At 51.2% G+C, this 16,539-nt stretch overlaps 1 protein-coding gene and 1 long non-coding RNA gene across 4 annotated transcripts in view; one reads left to right on the top strand and one right to left on the bottom strand.

The window, feature by feature from the left end:
* Nucleotides 1-396: 396 nt before the first annotated feature.
* Nucleotides 397-16,539, bottom strand: part of Eif3d (eukaryotic translation initiation factor 3 subunit D) — an 18,359-nt gene continuing 2,216 nt past the window's right edge. The window contains exons 1-15 of one of the 3 annotated variants that reach the window (XM_059247083.1): nt 12,849-12,978; nt 10,541-10,673; nt 10,237-10,282; nt 9,357-9,493; nt 8,765-8,850; nt 8,170-8,242; nt 6,640-6,752; nt 5,678-5,810; nt 4,812-4,959; nt 4,126-4,256; nt 3,555-3,640; nt 3,307-3,436; nt 1,301-1,443; nt 856-1,139; nt 397-506 (exon numbers count right to left, since the gene is read on the bottom strand). In XM_059247083.1, coding sequence (XP_059103066.1) covers nt 493-506; nt 856-1,139; nt 1,301-1,443; nt 3,307-3,436; nt 3,555-3,640; nt 4,126-4,256; nt 4,812-4,959; nt 5,678-5,810; nt 6,640-6,752; nt 8,170-8,242; nt 8,765-8,850; nt 9,357-9,493; nt 10,237-10,282; nt 10,541-10,663 — 1,647 coding nt within the window. In that variant the 5' untranslated portion in view covers nt 10,664-10,673; nt 12,849-12,978 and the 3' untranslated portion in view covers nt 397-492. Of the gene's footprint in view, nt 507-855; nt 1,140-1,300; nt 1,444-3,306; nt 3,437-3,554; nt 3,641-4,125; nt 4,257-4,811; nt 4,960-5,677; nt 5,811-6,639; nt 6,753-8,169; nt 8,243-8,764; nt 8,851-9,356; nt 9,494-10,236; nt 10,283-10,540; nt 10,674-12,664; nt 12,781-12,848; nt 12,979-16,539 lie in introns of those variants that run through there. The other 2 variants (XM_059247084.1, XM_059247085.1) reach the window with 2 other exon arrangements.
* LOC131896460 (uncharacterized) lies at nt 5,413-7,706 on the top strand. The gene is made up of 2 exons (XR_009375450.1): nt 5,413-5,520; nt 7,382-7,706. It is a non-coding gene; the product is annotated as an uncharacterized LOC131896460 (long non-coding RNA).

Below are 16,539 nucleotides of genomic sequence, written 5' to 3'. Positions count from 1 at the left end.
TGGCTGGAGACTCTTTCTCCAGCCCAAGCCAACCTCAGAAATCATTAGCGTCACCACCCAGTAGACTCTGAAGCTGTCTTCTTCAAGAAGGGCCACCACCCCACCACACCCTGCTCCTGGAGACAGTAAACTTTGAAGACACCAGCTGGGTCATGCTAGGGCTGGAGGACTCCTTGTGGGGGCTCCCTCCATAAGGCACCTCAAACTGCATGAAAGGGGCATGTCATGGGGTTCTGAAAGCAACACCCGAGGCCTCATCCTCTACAGGGAACGCAGTTCTCACAGTGCTCCAGCAGTGATGGAACCCTGAACGGCAGCCAGAAGGCTACAGGAACTGCTGGGAGAAGGAAGGGCTGCGGATCACAAGGGAAACACAGGACGAAGGAAAGAAACCAAACGGACTTAAACTTTATTCCATCTGCCAGAGTAGGAGCCACACACACGCTGCCCAAGCACGGCGGGTGAACACACGTGGGCATCAAACCGACTCATTTAAGTTTCTTCCTCTGAAAGAAAAAACATCAAGAGAAGTGAGCCTCACCACGTGATGCAACGCATCTTTCCCCTCTGAGGAACCGGACTGCTGAAGGCCTCCTCTTTGCTGAGCCCTCCTGACCCTTCTAGGGCTGAGCAACTGTCTGTAGCCACCAGTGAGGCTTTCCGGTCATGATCCACATGGCCTTGCTTCCTCTCAACAGCTGCCCAGGGCCTTCTCTAGATGCTTTCCCTAGTCTCCTTAGGTGACTGGCAGTGCCAACCCACAGGAAGTGCCAGGAAGCTAAGTGTCCACAGCACCAGCCTGGTTCCCTCACCAGCCCTCAGACCACGCAGGCTTCAGAGGCCCACTCTGCCCACCTTCCTCCTCCTCCTCTTCTTCCTCCTCATCCTCTTCATCCTCCTCGGAGCTGAAGGTGCCATCAGGCAAGCTGTAGACTCGGATGACCTGCTTGTTGGGGTCCTTGAGGATGAGGTACTTGCCCTCCTCCAGCTTCATGCAGATGTCAATGACGCAGCGCAGGATGCCCCAAGCGTTTTCTACACTCAGGTTGATCTGGCTGGCAAACTCATTGGGCTTAAACTGCTGGGTGCCCAGGATGACATGGCGTGAGGAGTCCTTTACGTGGTACCGGGACACATACCTGTGGGGGAGGACGATGGTGGTCATACAGGGCCGTACAGAGATGGCAATGCCCGGGGTCCAATGCAGTCCCTTGGTAATGCCAGGTCTGCTGCTCTCCTCAAGCAAAGGGGGCGAGCAGCCTTTGTCCCAGGCCTGCCCCGGCACCCACACCAGTCTCACCCGAGCTTCAAGTACTCAGATCCAGCCAGCAAAGCACAGCAGGTCCACCGGGCCAGCTTGTAGCTGTTGTTCTTCAGCTCAGTGGCGATGACAGCCCCTCGCTGAGAGTCCAACTTCTGCCGCCAGTCAACGCCGTTACAGTGCTGCAGAGGGAAAGCCGGTCACCAGGTGAGGGCACACCCACCCCAGGCCCCAGGGCCTCCCGAAGACAGGGGCCCACCAAGACGTGAGAGTAGGCCCGAGTCGGGAAGACCGATTACCATCCCAGATATAAAGACATGGCCATCTCTGTATGTAGCCACTCAACCAGATGGCGATGATGGACATGTAAAACTCAGTGACCAGGGTGCTGTGTAGTGAAAAGGGGCTTCACTGTGCCAAGGTGAACACACAGAAAAGGAAGATTGGAATCTGAGGGGCAGGTGGGCAAGCCATGGGGGGGGGGGGCGCTGAGGGCAGGAGCCCAGCACCTGATGTTTCATAAGCGGACTTACAGATGTGGGCAGTCCCAAGGTCATAGGGCAGGGAAATCCCCACCAAACTTTCTTGGTCCATTCCAAAATGAGTATCTGACAGATTCTGTTTCCCTTAAAACTTGAAAACCTGCTGTTAGCACCTACAGAGTGCCATGATACTGAAGAGCCCTGCCACCATCCTGGGGACAATCACAGGCAGAGACAAACTGACTATAGACTGGACAGAAGTTAGATGCCAAATGACAGGCCCGAGGAACAAAGAGTGCCTGAGCAGACCCAGGAATGGAGTAATACGATAATGGACTCTGGGGAAGGAGTACCTGAGTGCTGACAAGAACAGGGGCCTCAGCTCCATCACTGCAAGGACCTGACTTCTGAACACCCTGAACGAGCTTCCAGCATTCTTCTGGAACACACTGAGTTCCAGGGACAGTCATTGCCACCCACGACACCTCAACAGAGCATGAAACTACAACATGCTGGATGTCTGCCCACCAAATCCAGCTGTAGGTACTGTTTTGGGCCAGTAAATTTCTTTTTATGTGTTTGTGAAGTATAAGATACTCTGGGACAAGAGCCGCATGGAGGTTACCCTAAGGCTCCACTGGGGTCAATCTCACCTGTGAGTGGGGCAGGGATGTGTGATTTCAGAACAGCACAAACACCAGGGAAGGCAGACGCCACAGTAGAAGTCTAAAAGGCCACTGGCCCCAGAAGATAAGGGCTCTCTGAGCCACATTTGGATGGCAAGCTAATCATCACCAGCTGGCTGGGCCCCAGAATCATTCTTACCAGCATTCTTTATCCTGTGCAGAGCCAACAGCCCTGCCCTTCACTTCAACAGACTGCCACACAGAAAGTCAGGGGGAAAAAAATGACACTGGACCTGCCTCTCCTGGTGGACTGTCCACTGGTAACAATGGAAAGAGGAGAGAGAGTGTGCCGCACTGTTTTCTCCAGCTCTCAGAACAGTGGATCTCAACTTTCCTAAAGCTGTGACCTTTTAACACAGTTCCTCCTGCTGTGGTGACCCCAACCCTAAAACTATTTCACTGCTACTTCATAGCTCTAATTTCACTACTGTTGCGAATTGTAATGTAGATATCTGATATGTGGCCTCTCAAATGAGTCATGACCCACAGGTTGAGAACTGCCATCTTAGAGTCTTGAGGTTAGTGATGATGGAGCTGGACAAAGGGATCACAAGGTGGCAGTGAGGCTGAGTACAGAAAGAGGCCAGAGAGTGACCAGGCTTCCCAAGACAAGATATGGTCAAGATGAGATGTGTAGAGAGCTGGAGCCAATGGGTAGCCAGAATGAATAGACAAAGTACCTGAAGACAGAAGGTGTCAAAGGCAGAAACCTTAACGTAGACTGTTCTGTCAGCAGGGACTTAAGTGGATGAAGAAACTCAAGATATCCATGTACCCTAACCAGCACCCCATGGCTCTGTGAGCACTTAAAGGACGGTCAGCTTACTCCAGCCCACCCAGCACACACAACAGGGACACAGCTGCGGTGGTGCCTCACCCTGGAGTCCCACTCGTTGAGCGTTTTGATGTTGATGAAGGACACTTCCCCGTTGGCTCCAGTCATGACACCATCATGCTCACAGCGGACAATAAGGTCAATGTCATCTCCTAGTTTCCACCTTCGGTAGCTACAAGGAAGGCAAGATTCATGTTCTAGAAGATCTGCCGCTCTGGATGGACCATCCCAGAGAGCAGAGGACAGGGCCTGTGCTCCAGTCTGGCCACACCCCGTCAGAGCTGACATACCGGTAAGCAACAGAGGCGATCTCATTCTTGTCCATGTCATCCTCCACAAACGGGTTAGGGTTGGGGAAATTGTATCTTTCTCTCCCCTGCAGGAGGGACAAAGCTTTCAGGAGCTGCTGTGCCTTCAAGTCAGCAGACCCAGCACTGCTGTGCGTCCCGGAGGGCCTGGCTCACTTGTACTGAGGACTAAACCAACACATGCCGTGAGCACCGCTCCCCGCTTCCCTCTTCACCCAGGTGGCGGACTGCGAAACTAACAGGACAGTAATGCCCTTCATACCCCTCCTTCATGGTAAAAGGTGGACAATGTCCAATATCACATCCTCAAGGCAAAAAAAGGCACTGTGGCCAAAGGCACCTCCACAGCTCATCTGTGTGAGACAAGCACTGACACTGTGACTCACAGGAAATGTGCCCAAGCTCACAGACCTGATCGTGGCTTGGATCCTGGGCTGCCAGGAGAGGCCATGCCTGGCCAACCTCCCCCGAGTCTAGTGCAAAGCAGAGACTCAGCAGCAGCCTCCTAAACCATCTACACAGCAGGTTGGGGGCACCCTCTCCTGTGTCTCACCATTCTTAGGCACTGCTGGGAGAAGTTGTGGTTGATGTAGGTGGCCTCCATGGCCAGGTTGCGGGGTGAGTTGAAGGAATTGCCTTCGTCTTGAGGGGGCTCATTGGCTGTCTCACTCACAGTCAGGAGATCTGTAAAAGCCCAGGCATGGACGGTCACCTGCTCACGCAGCCACGAGCCACTGGCAGTGTACAAAGCAGCACAGGGATGGAGACCTAGACCACATGGGCTCATCTCCAAAGAACTGTATGCTGCCGACAGGGTGGGTGGCTCTTGGATAATCTTCCGTCTGACCTAACACCACCAGTCACATAGTAAGAAAGCCATTCCTTCTCATTCTTTCTGGATTCCTCAAGAGAATGTGTCTCTGTTGGCATTTTAACAAATGAGGCTCAAGACTCAAACAGAATCAGACGGCTTTGTTTTCATACGCAGTTTGCGAGTGATTCATTAATGTGTGGATATATGTGTGTGTCATAAAATACACGCATACGTATTTTCCTTTAAAAAGCCAGTCCTGTGCAAGTGAACCACACACAGCCACAGCAGTGGTGTGAGGACTCAGAGATGAAGCAGGGAAGCACTGCCCTTGGACTCCAGGAGGCTGGGAGGGGTTCATACATGACCCATTCTCAGGACTAAGCAATTATTTGGAACCAACAATACCTATGAGACAGGCTGCTTACCAAAGTCAGAGTTGTCCCTCTTGTCAAAGAAGAGTTTAGACCCGACTCTCTGCACAACAATGTCCCAGGAGTACACGGAGCGGGTGCAGCTCATCAGTGTGGCCAGGATGGCGTCGGTGGCAAACACATTGCCCTGTGTTTTTGCCAGCTGCAAGAAGGGAGGAAGAGAGAGAGTGAAGTGAGAGTGCTGAGGTCACCAGGAAGGGAAAGGACTCCCTTAGTCACCCGAGAAGGCTGCAGCAAACTGGCTGGTGTGGCTGCTCAGTCACTGCTGGGCTGTGGTGGAGGCACACGCCATGCTCTGCTCATCCCTGTCTTGCAGGTGAGAAAGCTAAGGCTCCAGTGTAATGAAGTCTGCCTGGCAGAGCTGGGGGCTGAGCAAGCCTCTGCTCAGCACATTTAAGTCTACCCAGCAACGAGCCTCCACTTCCATCAAATTCTAAGTCTGACACAGAATAACCTTATCCAAGGGCTGGACCACGCACACACAGTCAGCTGTTTCTGTGAGGTCTTCCCAGTAAATCCACCAAATATGTGTGTGTGTGTGTGTGTAGGGGGAAGGAAGATTGTGCCTACTCAACATGTACACCCTCTCTGTCAGGTTCCCCAACAACAATATTACAACTGCTTATGTAGTAGTATCCAGTGTCTTAGGTGTTGTGAGCAATCCAGAATGATGTGAAACACGGAAGATTGCCAGGACTGACAGGTAAGCAACATCATTCTTACCGAAGCACCCATGAGTTTTGATATCCACGGGGTGGTCCTGAATCACCCCCCTGACTACTGAGGGATGCCTGCACATCTCACACCCCATTCTTTCTGGGGCCTCAGCAACATCCCTAAAGTGGGCCGAGGGTGCACACCTTCCGGATGACAGGGTCGTCTGTGGTGGTGACCGTGTGGAAGATGCGCTTGATGCTCCGCAGAGGCTTCTCACTCCGAGTGGTGATGCGGTCAAAGGCTTTGTCATAGTACTCCAGGGCGCCACAACACTCGCTGAGGGGAGAGGGAAAATCAGAGATCCTCCCCACTGCTCTTTTATGCCATGGAATCAGAAGTCTCATCTACTGGGCACAGGGTGCACACCTATAATCTCAGCACTAGAGAGGCAGAGGCAGGAGGATGACAAATTTGAGTTAAGACTCAGCTACACGGGCGGTGGTGGCGCATGCCTTTAATCCCAGCACTCGGGAGGCAGAGCCAGGCGGATCTCTGTGAGTTCGAGGCCAGCCTGGACTACGAAGTGAGTCCCAGGAAAGGCGCAAAGCTACACAGAGAAACCCTGAATCGAAAAACCAAAAAAGACTCAGCTACAATAAGCGCCCTGTCTCAGAAAGAAACATCACCCAGAAGTCTAGTCTGTATGAAAGAGATGGAATTAATCTCCTTGGAAAGGAGATAAATCCTCACTCCAGCTGTTTCCTGTCCTCTTAGCTCCCACAGGGAAACACGCCTCCCCCAGCTACCCTCCTCTGGGAAGAGCCCATAACAGAGGCACCTTGGCCACTGCCTTAGCTCCACACCCGTTCTGTGTCTGAGGGTGCACAAAACAGTCTCCTGAATATCTGTCATGCCTCTTCTGCCCAAAGAGCTTAGAGACTGACCTACTGTGCTTCTGTGCAGATACCAAGAGTGGAAACAAACTGGAACTTTCAGTAAACTTGATGCATTTTCTTGTGGGTCTTGCTTTTTCAAAATCATACCCACTAGTCTTATGCAGTACCCTGAGTGGCTTCAAATCTGGAGTTGCTAGGGCCTAAGGAGACCTCGATCCCAGCTGGTCCACATGCCTGAGTGTGTGGGCAGCAGTGAAGAAGCTACTCACATGTCTTGAGGCTCTGACACTTCCAAGTAGCGCATCTTCATTAGCTGAGGGAAGTCCATCTCCTCCTTCACCTCCCAGTCACTGCGGACTTCAACCGAAGAGTCTCGGGGTTTCTGTAGAGAGAACACAGGGAAGATACTCATACCCACACAAGGAAGTAAAAGAGGTCAACACAGGAAGGCCTTTATTTAATCATTATGGTCCTGGCTGGTTTTTTGTTTTGTTGTTGTTTTTTGAGAGACAGGGTTTCTCTGTGTAGCCCTGGGAGATTCGCCTGCCTCTGCCTCCCAAGTACTGGGATTAAAGGTACGTGTAGTCCTGGCTGTTTTTTAAGAAGGTATCTGTAGAAGCTCATGGAAGGGATCAGGGACTCAACACGGACCTCTCAGGGTATCAACTACATAGTTTTTGACACAACAAGCATTAAATTCACCAAAGTGTAACTTTCACATCATTCCCTCTCCTTGTGGCAATGGGGATCGAACCCAAGTTTTTGGGCATGCAAGGCAGCCACTGCACTGCTGGGCTATACTCCTAGCCCAGACTCCACTGTCGCTCCTGTCTGCTATTCTCACAGCTCCTACAACGTGTTAGCGTTATTCCTAACAGTGCCAAAGTGGAAAGGTGAATGACTGAAAGCAATGTGGCAGTCCATACAAAGAAATGCTACTTGGCAATATGGAGTAAGTACAGTTAGTTCTCCATATCTGCAGGTTTTATACCCATGGGTTCTCTATTCCAGAGTCATGTGTGAACTGAAAATATTCCGGGTGCTCAGCATGCTGAAAGTCCTGCATGCTGAAAATCCTAACTACTGGGTAGCCGAGGAAGGAGGATCACGTGAGATCAACACGTATAAATAACCCAGAGGTGAGTTAAAGTCCCTGAGGGGATGCACATAAGATATATGCACTGTTACACCATTTTATGCAAAACAAAGTCAGCACCCACAAATCTTGGTCTCTTTGAGGGTGCCTGGAATCAACCCTTAACAGTATGAAGGAAAAATGAAAAGACTGTACTAATAAAGACTGTGACAGGAGACAGACCTTAAAAATGCCGCACTAGGGGCTGGAGAGATGGCTCAGAGGTTAAGAGCACTGACTGCTCTTCCAGAGGTCCTGAGTTCAATTCCCAGCAACCACATGGTGGCTCACAACCATCTGTAATGAGATCTGGTGCCCTCTTCTGGCCTGCAGTCATACATGCTGTATACATAATAATAAATAAATAAATCTCAAAAAAAAAATGCTGCACTAAATAAAGGGCACAGCTTATGATTCCATTTACATGAAACGCACACATCGGGAAATCCAGAGACGGCAAGAGCAGTGTTGGCTAGGAGTGGGGAGGACAGGCCACGCCTAAGGGCACAAGGTTTCTTTGTAAGAGTGATGCAGGTCGAAAGCTGCCTGCAGTAACTGAGCACACTGGAGACCACACAACTGCATTGTATGGCTCCTATCTTGAAGGACAAAAAGAAAACAAACCCACCCAATTCCCAATGGAATTCTGGTGTGAACACACTACCTGTGACTTCTGGTCCCATTTCTGCCTCACTCCAAATTGCTTCTGGAATTTTTTCTGCAAGCGAATTCGTTCTCTGCAAAGACAGACAGACAAAATGCTGTGCTTTCAGTAGCTCCTTCTAGCTGAATCACAGTGTCCTTCCTGCTGCTACCAGGATAGAAAATGGTGGCTCAGCGATGAAGAGACCATGTTGGCATACATTGGGGATGAGAGCAGAGGCACACTACCCCCCAGAACCAACTGTAGGGTGCATTTAGCCCACAGTTACTGGCAATCCTGGCTAGGGTGTGGTGGCTGCTGTGCTCAGCCCCAAGGACCCATAGGATACAGTGTACATGGTGCTGCCTGGAACCAGGCACCCAGAAGCTACAGAGGCCACTTCAATTCTACCCGTTGTTGATTTGTTACAGCATAAATGCCTCCCTCAGTTACTTCCCACCAGGCACCATGACCCAGTCTCGGACAGCAACAGGCTACGGAGGTTTTGGTTTCTTTTGCAATAGTGAAAGACAGCCAGTCCCTGCTCTGGCTCCATCATTTCTGAATACAGCCCATGTGGGAACACAACTCTGACCTGGCAGGAAGGGATGCTCACCTCTCTTTCTGCTTGGCACTCTTGGGCAGCGTCTGAAGGTTGAACTGCACCATGTTCCGGCGATCTTTGTCTCTGCGGAGGTTCCGCTGAGAAGCAGGAAGAAACTCATGATAACCTCTTAAGAGTCATAGCTTACTGCTATCTTGAGAGAAGGTTTAGGGTGTGAAGCCCCAAGTTTCACGTCCCTGTCCTTTTACTCTACAGCACCTACAGTACTTGAGTAAGGGCAGAAGCACTTGGGTTCGCTTGGACTCTTTCCACCAATGTGGGCTTACTAGTTTTACTGGAGTTGCTAAGGCTGCATCTTTATGTAGCACCCAACCAAGCCACCTCGTTAATAAAGCCTACATGCTGCAATTAAGTGAGGAAATAGGTTCCCAGCACAGGTTTAGGATGTCTGACCTACCGTGAACAGAAATCTAAATCCCTCCAACATATCCTTGGACAAGGTATTCCGATACAACTAGTTAATGAACTGCTACGTGGGATTGGCCAGTGGCCTGCAAGCTTCTCCTGTCTCATCAGTGCTCCCAAGATGGTTGCTAAGCGCAGAAATTCTCAACAGTAAGAGCTCCAAGGCGCTCAGGCCTACCTGTGCGAATCTCATCCGGTTCCGCTGGTAGGCAGTCTTCTGTGTGCGTGCCGTGTCCACCAGCTGGAAGCTCGTCTCGTCCTCCTCATGGAAATATGCATACTGACTTCCCCCACCGAACTGAGAGGAGTACTTGTCTGCAGGCAGAGGTGACAGTGAGTGAGCTAAGTGCTCCCTACAGACTGCTCATGTGCACGACAGCCTTGAGCCCTGATCTCTGAAGTGTGGTTCTGGGACCTGCAGCACTTTTTAGGACCACAAGCTCGTGAGGTATGCAGACTCACTGCCCTGCCTAGACCTGACAGATGGGAACCTGTATTTAAACACGATCCCAGGTGATTCACACACACATTTAAGTTTTAAGAGCTTGAGTCTAAAGAACTTACCAAGAGAGCCCATGAATCTCAAGCCAACCACTTCACCTCTGCCTGGTCAAGTAAGAGTCACCGGAGCCATGGACACTGCCATCGACCACGACAGACTTCCTTTCTCACCTCGGCCACCTTAACTTAGTATTCCAGGCAGCCACTTCTAACCATCTAACTGGCACCAAGAAAAGCGCTTTCCCTTCCCAGAACCTTAAAACCAGAGCCCAAAGCCTAGAGTCCACCAACTGGTGGCTTCAGTAGGTCCCAAGCAACGGAACGCAAATGGCAGCACACTCAACATATTTTTAGAGGAGCCTGGCTGTCACCCCACAATAGCTAACTTTGAACTCCTGGGACTATTTCCCAAACCATGGTTAGTTAGTGCACACACTCCAGAACAGATCCCCAATAACTATGATTTCCTTTCTAAAAAGCTGTTGTGTGGAGCTTATTGAACAAAGCAACAGTCTTCCCAAGGCCCAGCTGTGGGTAGCCCACCAAGGAACACTTACTGGTGTACCTCTTGTCCTGGTACGTGGCCCCCGTCCAGTCTGCAACCTGTTAGGTGCAATGAAGACAAGGAAGAGAACAGGTCAGGCGAGCAGCTTCTGCTGACCCAGAAACCCCAGATATAAGGGAGACGGTGCGAGAAAGGCATCAGCATCGCCTCTGATGCTTCTGCACATGACTCCGCCTCTGACTCATTCCACAGTCAAGGCCTTCCTCAGCTGGTGGCCCCGAAGGAAGTACAGTCATGAAGAGTAAGAAGGAAATGGGCAGCTGTGAGCAGCTGGCCCAGCTGAAGGGACCCAGTACCTTCCCCAGCCGATCTCCTTTGCTGAACGGCTGGTAGGGCATATCCCGAAACTGCTCAGGAACGGCACAGGGACCCCAGCCCGAGGGGTTGTCCTGAATCACAGGTGTCATGAACTTCGCCATCTTCTAAAACCTTAAAAAACAAGCACCGTGAGCGGTTTTATGCAGAAAGGCCACTAAGTCCCAAGCCCCGACCTCCACTGGAGCTGCACTACAGAGGTGTACACAAAGCAGAGCTGTGGCTCTGGAGCAGCCTGGACAGGGCTTCCTTCTAACTGCTCTAAGAACACTTGAAACTCAGAACAGGGCCCACAGCAGCGACATTTTCTTGTGTTTCATTAACTCTAGGACATGTTCTTTTTTGGTGAGTATCTTTGAAATGAGGCTGTGCCTTATACTTGATGGGGTGTCCCATCTTTTCTTTCTCAGTATAACATAAGATAAAGGTGATTCAGATTCATGAAATATGGTAAAGGTATGATGAGTTCCCTCAAAAACACCTTCACTGAAGCACTCAGCACCCAACTTCTCTAAGCCCCAGGCTCTAAAATAAAGAACAGCCTGTACCACTGGACCATCGTCAAAGTCTTATTAGTTACCATACCACACAATCACCACTCAGATACACAAACACACCAGCACAGAGCGCTTTAAAGGCCCTTGGAAGTGGAAGGAGAGAACTGATTCCCAAATGTGCTCCTCTGCCCTCTAGGTGAATGCCATGGCATGCATGTGCTGGCACTCACATCACATACTCACACACGCACAGCAACAAAATTAAAAAAATAAAGGACTAAAAACAAACATTTCCAAGGGCCTTGAGCAGATCCTGGAATTCAACTTTCTGTTTCTTCCAATTTCCCATCAGCACAAATCCTGCACAGTGTGTTGCAGCCAGGCAAACGCACTGCTCGGTGACCAAGGCCACCGTAAACCTCAGAGCAAAACCAGCAGGGGAAGGGCCGGCGAGACGGCTGCACGCGCGCGCACGCACACACACACACACACACACACACACACACACACACACACACACGCGCGCGCGCACTGGGGCACCGTGCTCACTTCTTACAGCACTCCATCTCATCAGACCCTTCTATCGATCCTGTGGGGCAGAGGCCAGTTCTGCCCCCATTTCCCAGGTAAAAATATAAAGGTACAGCGAAATAAAAGTTACAATGTTGGATGATTTAAAAACCAACCAACCAACCAAAAACCAAAAACATCAACCACCTGTCTGACATAGCCAGGTGGTGGTGGTGCGGCTCTCTGTGCGTTTGAGGCCAGCCTGGTCTACAAAGTGAGTTCCAGGACAGCCAGGGCTACACAGAGAAACCCTGTCTCGAAAAAAAAAAAAAAAAAAAAAAAAAGTCTGACCATGTCCAGAGAGAGTCTAGTAATCTCTCCTCCTTGCTCTGAAAACAGGGAAGCTGAAGATATTTAGGTTGACAGCCACAAGGAATAAACTTGGGAGCTTCATGCCCATATGTGAACTTATCCTAAGCTCTAGGAAGAGGACATGGGGGAGGGTGGTGGCCTTCGATCAGTTCACATGACAGAAGAGCCCCAGCGCGTGTCGGTTCTGTGCTAGGGAGTTTCGAACCACTGCTCCCTCATATCACCACCTTTGAGAAACAAAGTTGGCTCTAACTGAAGCAGTCCCTCCGCCCACCATCTCTAAAACACTTTCCACGGTTATCTGCCTAAGCCTGGCCTTCTTCGGCTATACTGCAGTCAGGTGGCAGCCTGACAGTCTGGGGCTGTAAGCCATACCCACAACACTGTCTCAAAAGCAACTCTAAAAATTTTAGTGGTCACAAGTTCCAGATAGTTCACCATCACCTCCCTGGATGGGCAGGGGTTTGGAGTCCTCTGGCTTCTGCACATGTGAACCAGAAAGTAACTGGCAGGGTTAAACTTAAGACGAAGCGACAGCTGTGTTGGCCACTGTCACCGTGGACACTACAGACGGAGCCATGAACTCCCGGGGCTCGGTTTCAGGCCACAGTGGAACCTCCCAGTCTTCCATTTCGGAGCAGGGAAGGAAATCGTTCAAAACGCCCAGAGCGGGATAGATACACGGCCCCCACGGCCGTGCCAGCATCGGGTGAGGGATCCACACACCGCGTCCGGTGTCCTGCACTAACGGGGTCGCGCCTGGGGACCACCGCAGGCCGACTCCCGCCCCGCCCAGCGGAGGAGCAGCGACGACAGGAGGGGACGTAAAGGAAGGCTCTTCCGGGAGCCCCCCCTTCCCCCCCAGGCCGGCTCGCGAGGTCCGCAGGGCTCTACGAAGCAAGCCGCTCACCTGCAAGGGGCTCCGCAGGCCCGGATGGCGACAGATGGCGTGGGTAAGAGACCGCGATACGCTCAGTACTCCCGGGACCCAAGACCAGGAGGAAAGGCGCGCGCGCAGAGGCCGGCGCCGCAAAGCGCGACCAGCGCTGTCGTAAAAACGGCCCCGCCACTTCCTTCTTAGTCAGCGGAAAAACGTCGAGCCGTAAAGCGAAGACACAACCGGAAGTCTGTCACGGCTCTTGGCTTCTGAGACGCCAGACACGAGTGTGTGTGTGTGTGTGTGTGTGTGGGTGGGTGGGTGGGTGGGTGGGTGGGTGGGTGGGTGGGTGGGTGTGGGTGATTACGTCAGCGGCATCTGGGGACGCCCCGAGCGGGCCAGACACGAGTGTGTGTGTGTGTGTGTGTGTGTGTGTGTGTGGGTGGGTGGGTGGGTGGGTGGGTGGGTGGGTGGGTGGGTGTGGGTGATTACGTCAGCGGCATCTGGGGACGCCCCGAGCGGTTCAGGAGTGAAACGCGGTGCGAGGGAAGCTGGGGCGGGGAGCGGGAAGGAGCCAGCCCCGCGGTGTCCCACAATGCTTCGCGGCCGCCTCGACCCTTCTGCCTCCCACAGTCCCTCGCGGCTGTCGCCGCCTCCAGTCTGGGTGTCGGTCGGGTTGAACTTCCCCTGGAGGGTGGGGGGTGGGGGGCCCCCGCGCGTTCCCTGTGCTGGTTACCTGGGGGCACCCACGCAGGGTGAGGGGTGGCAAGTGACCTGCGTGGTCCCGGGCTGATAGAACTTCGGGGTGGCCGCCCGGGCTCGAACCTTTGTTCCCCAAGATCTCAAGTCTCATCATTCAACGGAGATTTCTGGTCGCTAATTAAAAGTCGAATCAAAGCAAATCTAGGTTTTCCCACTCGCGTGGGATTGATTGATATTCGAGTCGGGACTATCCAAGCCGCAGTCCCGGAGTCTGCGTTTTAATTGATAATTACGATTCAGAGGGTGCGATTCCGTGCGACCTCTTGGCTTCTGCCCTGTGCAGCCGTGGACTGCTAGGCAATTAGGAGCCCTGGAAAGAGACTCAGGGTGAGCTTTTATTTAAAGCCGGTCCGTCTGCGTAGCTGTCTAGATTTCCTTGCTAGTTTCCCAGTAGGGCTCCTTTATTGGAGAACACATCTATCTGTTCTTAGACACATGTCTCTAGGTTCAGCCACGTCTAGCTGTACAGTCTTCACATCTTTGGGACTGTTTCCTTTTATGTAAACTGGAAATAGTAGTTAATAAGGCGTAAAATAAGTGGTTGTCAAAAGTCCATTCCACTTTCTAGTCATTACCGTGGGCGCTACCTGGATGAACTTCATCAGGTGATTTGGCCTGTAAATGTGCTGAAAATGAAAATTGGTGGGGGGTGCCCATTTCCCAGTTTTTGTTCCCGGGATTTGGTGGGTCCTGCTGGGTCCTCGTCATTAAGGGTTCTTTCGTGTTTCCCACCATTCATGACTAGCCTGTCTGTATTCTAATTTGAGTGCTATTCCCCTCATCACCATCTCCACTCATAGCTTGATCTATTCATATCCCTGATGGGTTGCTCCTCCGCATGGTCAAAGGTCTTCCCACACAACTAGCATCTTCCTAGGGAAGCATAATATAAAGTAGACTAGCTTTCTGTGGCCTGATGTCCCTGGCTGCTTCTCCCTTCGGTGACCGCTATTCTGTACACAACCTCTACTCTGGCCACAGTGGCCTGCTCTCACCCCCCCCCCCCCCCCCTCAGCAGGTCCTACGCTTGCTGTTCTTTCTGCCCTGGAGGTTTACTGTCACTGCTTTGGTCCTGTCATGTATGTGTCTTTAAGAGTTGGCTCCTAGCCAGGAGTGGCCTCACATCCTGGGACCCCTGTACTCTGAAATTGAGGCAGGAGGATCATAATGCCAGACAGGAGCTGGTGAAGTTGGAGAAGGCTCCAAGAAAAGGCACTTTCTTGGAAAATAGCTATCTCACTGACAGTAAAACATTTGTTTGTTTGTTTATTTTTTGAGACAGGGTTTCTTTGTGTAGCTTTGGAGCCTTTCCTAGAACTCAGAGATCTGCCTGGCTCTGCCTCCTGAGTGCTGGGATTAAAGGCAATGTGCCACCACCACCACCCAGCTTCAGTAAGAAATTTTTTAAAAATTTAAAACAGGGTTTCACTGAATTGCCCAACCTGACCTTGAACTCCCAATACCTGAGAACCTGAGGCAGGATTGCTGCAAACCCGCCTGGGCTCCATAGCAAGACCCCCAAAATATAAGGAGATATGTATCAGACTGCCTCTCTCTCTCTCTCTCTCTCTCTCTCTCTCTCCCTCCCTCCTTCCCTCCCTCCCTCCCTCTCTCTCTCTCTCTCTCTCTCTCTCTCTCTCTCTCATCCATCCATCCATCCATCCATCTGTTTTAGTCAGGGTCTCTATGTATCTCTGGATAGCTCAGAATTTGCTATGTAGACGAAGATTGCCTCCTCACAGAGATCCACCTGCCTCTGCCTCCCGAGTGCTAGGTTCAAAGGCATGTGCTACCACATCTAGCACTGATTACAGTATTTTAATATAAACTTTACACAAGGCCAAAAGAAATTTAGAGAGGTGCAAAATATGCTAACTCAAGTTCACATGGCTAGTGAGAGACCTCCACCTACTCCATCAGGGTTTCTTCTGGCAACTGAGAGGTGTGTGCTCCATCCCCTTGGGGTGTTCAATGTGATGTGAGAGGGGGGCTGAGGTAGATGGAAAGGTGTCTCTTAAGAAGTAACATTTGGGGGCTGGTGAGATGGCTCGGCAGTTAGAGCACTGAGTACCCAGGTTTGGTTCCTAGTGCCCACATGGTGGCTCACAACCATCTGCAACACCAGTTCTAGGGGACCCAATGCTCTCTTCTGGCTTTTGTGGACACCAGGCGTGCAAGTGATGCATGGACATACATGCAGGCAAAACATCTATACACATTAAAAGAAAGTGACATTTGACCAAGAGTTGAACACAGGTGAGCAAGGCAGGTACCTTCTCTCGACACTCTCATCTCCATGTGTCTTGTCTTTTTGATGTTGTTCGAATCTTAGATGGTCTTTTAATAAAAACCCAGAGCCAGATATCAGGGTGAAAGCTGACAGATCAGAGAAGCAGAACAGCCAGCCACTAGTTCTTACCTCTATGAAATCCTCAGCCTAAAGAGAATGAGTTCCTGTTTCCTCACGCCTTATATACCTTTCTCTGCCCTGCCACATTACTTCCTGGGATTAAAGGCATGTATGCTTCCCAAGCAAAGGCATAAGATCTCAAGTGCTGGGATTAAGGGTGTGTGCCACCACTACCTGGCCTCTATGTCTAATGTAATGGCTGGCTTTGTCCTCTGATCCTCAGGCAAGTTTATTAGGGTACACAATATATCACCACATTTTGACATTTGTATTATGTAGTTGTTTGAAAGAAAATGGCTCCCAAAGGGAGTGGCATTATTAGGAGCTGTGGCCTTGTTAGTGTAGGTGTGGTCTTGTTGGAGGAAGTGTGTCACTATGGAAGTGGGCTTTGAGGTCTCATATTTATATGCTCAAGCCACGCCCAGTGAGACAGACCACTTCCTATTTCCTGTGAGTTAAGATGTAAGAACTCTCAGCTCCTTCTCTAGCACCACATCTGCCTTGCTTCCCGACTAAGCCTTTGAAACCGTAAGCAAGCCACCACAATGAAAT

Source organism: Peromyscus eremicus, chromosome 20 (assembly GCF_949786415.1).
Source record: "Peromyscus eremicus chromosome 20, PerEre_H2_v1, whole genome shotgun sequence".
Classification (NCBI taxonomy): Eukaryota; Metazoa; Chordata; class Mammalia; order Rodentia; family Cricetidae; genus Peromyscus; species Peromyscus eremicus.
The sequence above is the reverse complement of the archived record's forward strand: the minus strand, read 5'-3'. Positions and strand labels throughout refer to the sequence as shown.